The sequence below is a fragment of the Vitis riparia genome, chromosome 14 (genome assembly GCF_004353265.1).
Source record: "Vitis riparia cultivar Riparia Gloire de Montpellier isolate 1030 chromosome 14, EGFV_Vit.rip_1.0, whole genome shotgun sequence".
Lineage (NCBI taxonomy): Eukaryota > Viridiplantae > Streptophyta > Magnoliopsida > Vitales > Vitaceae > Vitis > Vitis riparia.
The window spans coordinates 20166463-20172090 of NC_048444.1; the positions used below are offsets into that span (position 1 = coordinate 20166463).

The following is a 5628-nucleotide window of genomic DNA, read 5'->3' on the forward strand; positions in this document are numbered from 1 at the left end:
TACAAAAACTAATCTTATAAATATACACTTAAATAGTTATATTCATCAAAATTCTAAAATTACCCTTTTCTCCTCCTACCTACCATGAACTATAACAATTTTTATTTTTTTAAAACTTTATCGTGTGACAATCAACCATACCATATGAATTTTATTTTTTTTCACTCTGCAATGTTTTTTTTTTAATGTATTGGCTTCATGAAATCTTTTTAATTTCAAAATTTGTCACCATTTCATCTTTTTATGGTTATTGATTTCAATTATTTATGGATATTTTAAATAAATAATAATAATGTATAATAAATAATTAATGAGAACAAATTTAATATAAAAATAAATATATAATAAAAAAATTTAGAGGTTTAGGATATAAGATTTTATATATCCATACTAAAAAAAATATTTATTTGTTTTATAAATCCAATCATATATAAATTAAATAAAAATATCCTGCGATATTATTTTATTGTTATATTTTTTTAAAATTTTAAATTTTCATATGAAAATTAGAATCAATGATCATGGTTTTAGCTTTTTGTTTATGGTTCTAATACTTGGACGTTGTCCAATGCTCTATACTTGGATTGGATTATTATCTACTCATCATTCCTACAGTAAAACAAATATCTAATCTAGGACACAACATCACATACATAAGGCTACTTATTGTTGAAGCATAAGGTCCTATCTTCATGTAATCTTTCTCCTTAATTGTCGTATTCTTCCATTTGATTATTCATTCTTCCATTTGGTTTTAATACACTTCATACTAAAAGGGTTATAGATGGGTTTATATAGGCCTCCAAGCCTTAGGGGATTGGTATAGTGAAGTTTCCAAACTCAATTTGCATGAATTATCCAAAAATATTCTACCATATTTTCGCAGATTTGGGATGAGCACTCGAGCGCACTTACCTACCACTTGAGTGCCTTGATCACTTAAGTGTTGGATAAGTGTTTGAGTGGTCCCAACGCTTGAGCACTATTTCCACCACTCGAGCATCCCTTGCATTTTCAAAATATTAAATAAAACATTTTTAATTCAATAAAAAATATACCAATCCACTTAACCCTTTTAAACACCTAACTTGCCACAAACCAAACCTTTTTAGATTTACATATAACTTTCCAGTTGATCGAACAACAACCTTGAATCTTTAATAGAAAGTAAGTCACTATTTAAAAAGATTCCTAAGCCAAAAATTAAAAGGAACAAAATTGCTAACTTATGATGAAGACTCATTGTCCTAACATATACAATTAATCAATAGATTCAACACCAACCTTTCAAGGTACATGGTAGTAGATATCTTAGGACTTACGAAATTAGATATAAAACCAAGCTCCAAAAGTGAAAGTATTTAGCAAAAACATTGGAGATAAGAAAGAAAGAAAATTACTCAATTCTGTTATTATTTTAAAAACAACATTTCTCAATTGGGAGCTTTGGTGGCAAGTTTCCACGGGGAGCTGCCACAAAATTCATTGAAGCTTTGTGTAAGCATTTGAATCGATGGCCACACCGTAAAAGAGCCAAAATGCCCACACTAGGTGATAAACAAAACAAAAATGGATGAATTTTGACTCGTCTACAATCATAAACCCTTCATAAAACTAATATATATTGAAGTAATAATAATGATACTTTATGAAACAAAATTATTTATATGTACTAAAAAGTTTTTGTGATGATATGAGCTTTGTTAATGCAGTAGGTGAGAGGTGCAATTATTGTTGAGCAGGCTCTGTACCCCATTTGATGTGGACTGGTCTATTCTTTTAGTAATATATATGTAGACTGCAAAGAAGGAGATTCCTAGCAAGCATCCCCATGGATTCTGATTTCCATTGTCAAGACATGGATACTGATCTTTACATAGCTGCTAAAACTGGGGATAAGGACTACTTGCAGAAGCCACATAGCCTCCAGAGTATTCCCTGCCAAGCCACATCCCAGAAACGCAATGCTCTTCACATTGCTGCTAATTTCAAGTGCATAGGCTTTGCTGAAGCTCTTGTTGAGAAGTTTCCAGAGCTTCTGACTAGAGCTGACTTCAAAGGCAACACTCCGCTGCATATCGCCTCGAGAACTGGCTGTAGTGACATGGTTAAGTGCTTTCTTGAAAGTAAAAATGCCAAGCAAGCACTGCAAATGAAGAATGAGAGGGCTGATACGGCACTGCATGTGGCTGTGAGCAATGGTCATCTTGAGGTGGTGAAACCGTTGGTTCAAGAAAATCCTAAGTTGTTGGATTTGGTTAATAATCATAAAGAGTCCCCCTTGTATTTGGCTGTGGAAAGGGGGTTTTTCAATATTGCTGACGAACTGTTGAAAGGAAACAGTTCTGAATGTTCCTGTGAGGGCACGAAAGGGATGACCGCTTTACATGCAGCTGTGATTCGTACCCATAAAGGTCAAAATCTTTCTATGCATAAAAGTTTATGTTCATGCTTGCTTTTGTATACTTAAAAGATTTCTTCGATTCTTCCTAACTTGTAGGTCCTGAGCTGGGTAAACCCATACCCCCCGAGCTGTCTGTAAATGGACTTGGACTGCATCTACGAGGAGAATGGTTTCCAGGAACACAATCCAATGTTGGTTAGTAGGAATATATTTGAAATCTTCATTTCTAATGTTAATTTGTTTTACTTTTTCAAGTTTAATTTGGGCATGCAAAGGGCGTCCAGTGATCATTCTGGTGACAAAAAAAGAAAAAAAAGAAAAAAAAAACCCAAGTCTTCAGGCATTTGGGTGTATACTTTCTAAGACCCAAGTCTTACCACCATGCCTGGAGAGAAAAATGAGGAAGAAACTGAAGAAAAGAAATCAAGTAGATGAAAAATATCAGCTTTCATTATTTCCTTGTTTGGTATGAAGTTTTGAAAATTATTTCAACAAATATTTCTTCTGAATATGGACCACTTTTGGGAAAAGACTTTGCATTAATTTTCTTTCTTTCCTTTTCATTTTTTCAATCCCTTATGCAAGATGAACAAACTAAAAGGCAAGCCTTTGTTTTTTTGGCCTTCTTTGTTATTTTTATGGGGATATCACTGATTTTAGTTTGTTATATCATGCTGCAGGCCAAGAATTTCCAGAATTATCTCTAGAAAAACTTCGCCGTGTGGTTACAAACTTTTTCTTTAGGGTACGAGGACACTTCAAAGGAAAACAATTGAATGATGAAATTGGTAAATTCCTCTGCTTTAATAAGACTCCTTTTGTCCCCTTTTTAAAGCTAATTAAGCTCAAGTAAGAAGATCCTGTGCCCTTTTCATTCTTGTTTACTAAGAAGTTGGATTTTTTCCTTTTTCCTTTTTACTGCAAAAAGCTTATGAGTGGAGAGTTCTCTCCATTCTCACCCTATTTGAACACCCATTCCTATATAAGAAAAAAGAAAGGACCTTCAAACCATACAACTGATTAAGCCATGTGTTTATTTATCAAGATGTATGAAGATTTTCCTTTTTTTTTGGAAATGAAGGGGATCATTATTGAGGACATTTTTATGCTTAAAATATGGGGGAAAGGGTGTTTTGGTCGCCTTTTCCATTTCTCTTGACAGATTTTTGGTGAGGTATGAAATGCTATTTAAGTAGATTCTTCCACTTCTTTTTAAGATTTCTAACCTTCTTCTCCCAATGTATAGATATTATGGAAGTACTATTTGAAATGAAGAAGGATGTGATAAAAAAGGCAGATGAATTTGGGTGGACCCCTCTTCACTATGCTGCCCACTTGGGTCACCTCAAAGCAACTGAGAAGTTACTGAAGTATGACAAATCTGTTGCTGGCTTATTGGATGTAGAACACAGTTGTGCTCTCCACATTGCAGCCAAAGAGGGCCACACTAATGTAATGGAACAGATTATCACATGTCTTCCAGATGTTCATGATTTGATTGACAACAAAGGCCGCACAATTCTTCATGTTGCAGCTCAATATGGAAACGCTAGAGTCGTTAAGTATATCCTGAAGAAGCCAAACTTGGAAAGTATCATAAATGAGCCAGATAATGAAGGTAACACACCACTTCATCTAGCTGCCATTTATGGACATTACGGGGTTGTGATTATGTTGGCTGCAGACGATAGAGTGGACAAAAGGGCAATGAACAATGGGTATTTGAAGACTATTGACATTGTCCAGTCAAATATGGATATTGGAGAAATAATCAAGGTACGTTACTGTAAAGTTTGAGACAAATTTTAATTAGACATGATGAGGCTTCTCATATCTCTCTGAAGATATTTGATGCAGAAAGATCATGTTGAATGATTATAGCCATTCAATCTGTTAAGCGATTACTTAAAAAAGAGAGAAAAAAGAAAAAGAAAAAAGTATCTGAAATGGATGGCTAATATTATTCAATGTGTTTGATGTCCTCTTTAAGAGCTAGCCACTAGATTTTGTTCAATGTTTGATTCAAAAATTTTCCCATAGCTTTGCTTTACAAGTTCATTCTAATTCCTTTCAAATGACTGCAGTATTGGATCATGAGGAAGTTGGAGCATGCTGGTGGTCGACAAAGTTTACACCGGTTGGTCATTAGAGACAATGCATATATGCAAAATGGTGACAATGAAGGATACCAGGAAAATGCAAATATGCGGACTGATAACAATGGACATCAAAAGAGCAGTGATGGCATAGATCGTAGTGCTAGCGATAGCAGTACTCAGAGCAGTGATGGCATAGATCGTAGTGCTAGCGATACCAGTACTCAGAGCAGTGATGGCGCGTCTCGTACTGCTAGCAATATGAGTATACTTCTTGATAGGAACAGAGAAATCATGAAAGAAAAGGAACTTCGATCTCATCGTCTCAAGGACATTTCCAACACCCATTTATTGGTCGCGACGCTAATAGCAACTGTCACTTTTGCAGCAGGCTTTACTCTACCTGGTGGGTACAATGATGATGACCCCGACAAAGGTAAAGCAGTTCTCTCAACAAAGATAGCCTTCAAGGCCTTCTTGTTGTCAGATGGTATAGCTTTCTATTGCTCAACTGCAGCAGTGTTTCTCCACTTTTTTGCTTCACTGGAACGAAACTATCATCTGCTTCTACGTTTCATAAAATTTTCAGCCATACTCACATACGTTTCCATCCTAGGAATGGTGATAGCATTTACTTCTGGCATTTATTTGGTGCTACCCAGTTCCTCAGAGCTTTCAACCTCTGCATTTGTGCTTGGGTGTCTGTTCCTGACCTTTTACATCTTTGGGGTTCTGTAGAAGTGGCTGTGTAGGATTCACCTCTGAGTTATGTACTCTTCTGTCTTAATGAATTCAGTCTGTTAAAAAGACATGTAAAATAATATTGATGTATGGGAATTTGATTTGTGCATGGCTTGTTAATTTGGAAGAGGGGTGTGGGTGATTTATGCATGGCTTGTTTCTTCTGTAACTTCAACAGTTTGTACTGAAGTAGATTAGTCATATTTCCAGAATAACCAAAGACTACCTTGAACTTGATTAGGGGACTTCATGGAACGATCTATATGAATTTCATGAATTTTGAATCGGTTACGAGCTAATATGAAGAGTTTTTAGGGAAAAGACTACCAAGCCATGGATGACTAATTGTTAAAACAAGGTTATTTGTTCAGATCACCCTGATATGAT

General features: G+C 35.1%; 1 protein-coding gene across 3 annotated transcripts; it reads left to right on the forward strand.

Annotated features, from left to right (window-relative positions):
* Positions 1-1836: 1836 nt before the first annotated feature.
* On the forward strand, positions 1837-5391 carry LOC117930425 (ankyrin repeat-containing protein At5g02620-like). Of its 3 annotated transcripts, none has more exons than XM_034851087.1 (5): positions 1837-2414; positions 2501-2603; positions 3065-3192; positions 3651-4180; positions 4489-5391. In XM_034851087.1, exons 1-5 carry the CDS (start codon positions 1859-1861, stop codon positions 5236-5238), a joined length of 2067 nt encoding a protein of 688 aa, XP_034706978.1. In that variant the 5' UTR covers positions 1837-1858; the 3' UTR covers positions 5239-5391. The 3 variants fall into 3 exon arrangements, with proteins under 3 accessions (XP_034706978.1, XP_034706979.1, XP_034706980.1); XM_034851088.1 differs by having other exon boundaries at positions 2501-2599; positions 3085-3192; XM_034851089.1 differs by lacking the exon at positions 3065-3192 and having other exon boundaries at positions 2501-2599.
* The last annotated feature ends 237 nt before the right edge of the window (positions 5392-5628 follow it).

Excerpts from the sequence above, each read along its gene's own strand:
- LOC117930425 (XM_034851087.1), top strand. The coding sequence starts at position 1,859 with ATGGATACTGATCTTTACATAGCTGCTAAAACTGGGGATAAGGACTAC. Across the intron at positions 2,604-3,064 it reads ACACAATCCAATGTTGGTTA|TTTGTTATATCATGCTGCAG; the intron begins GTAGGAATATAT and ends CACTGATTTTAG. Across the intron at positions 3,193-3,650 it reads ACAATTGAATGATGAAATTG|ATATTATGGAAGTACTATTT; the intron begins GTAAATTCCTCT and ends CCCAATGTATAG.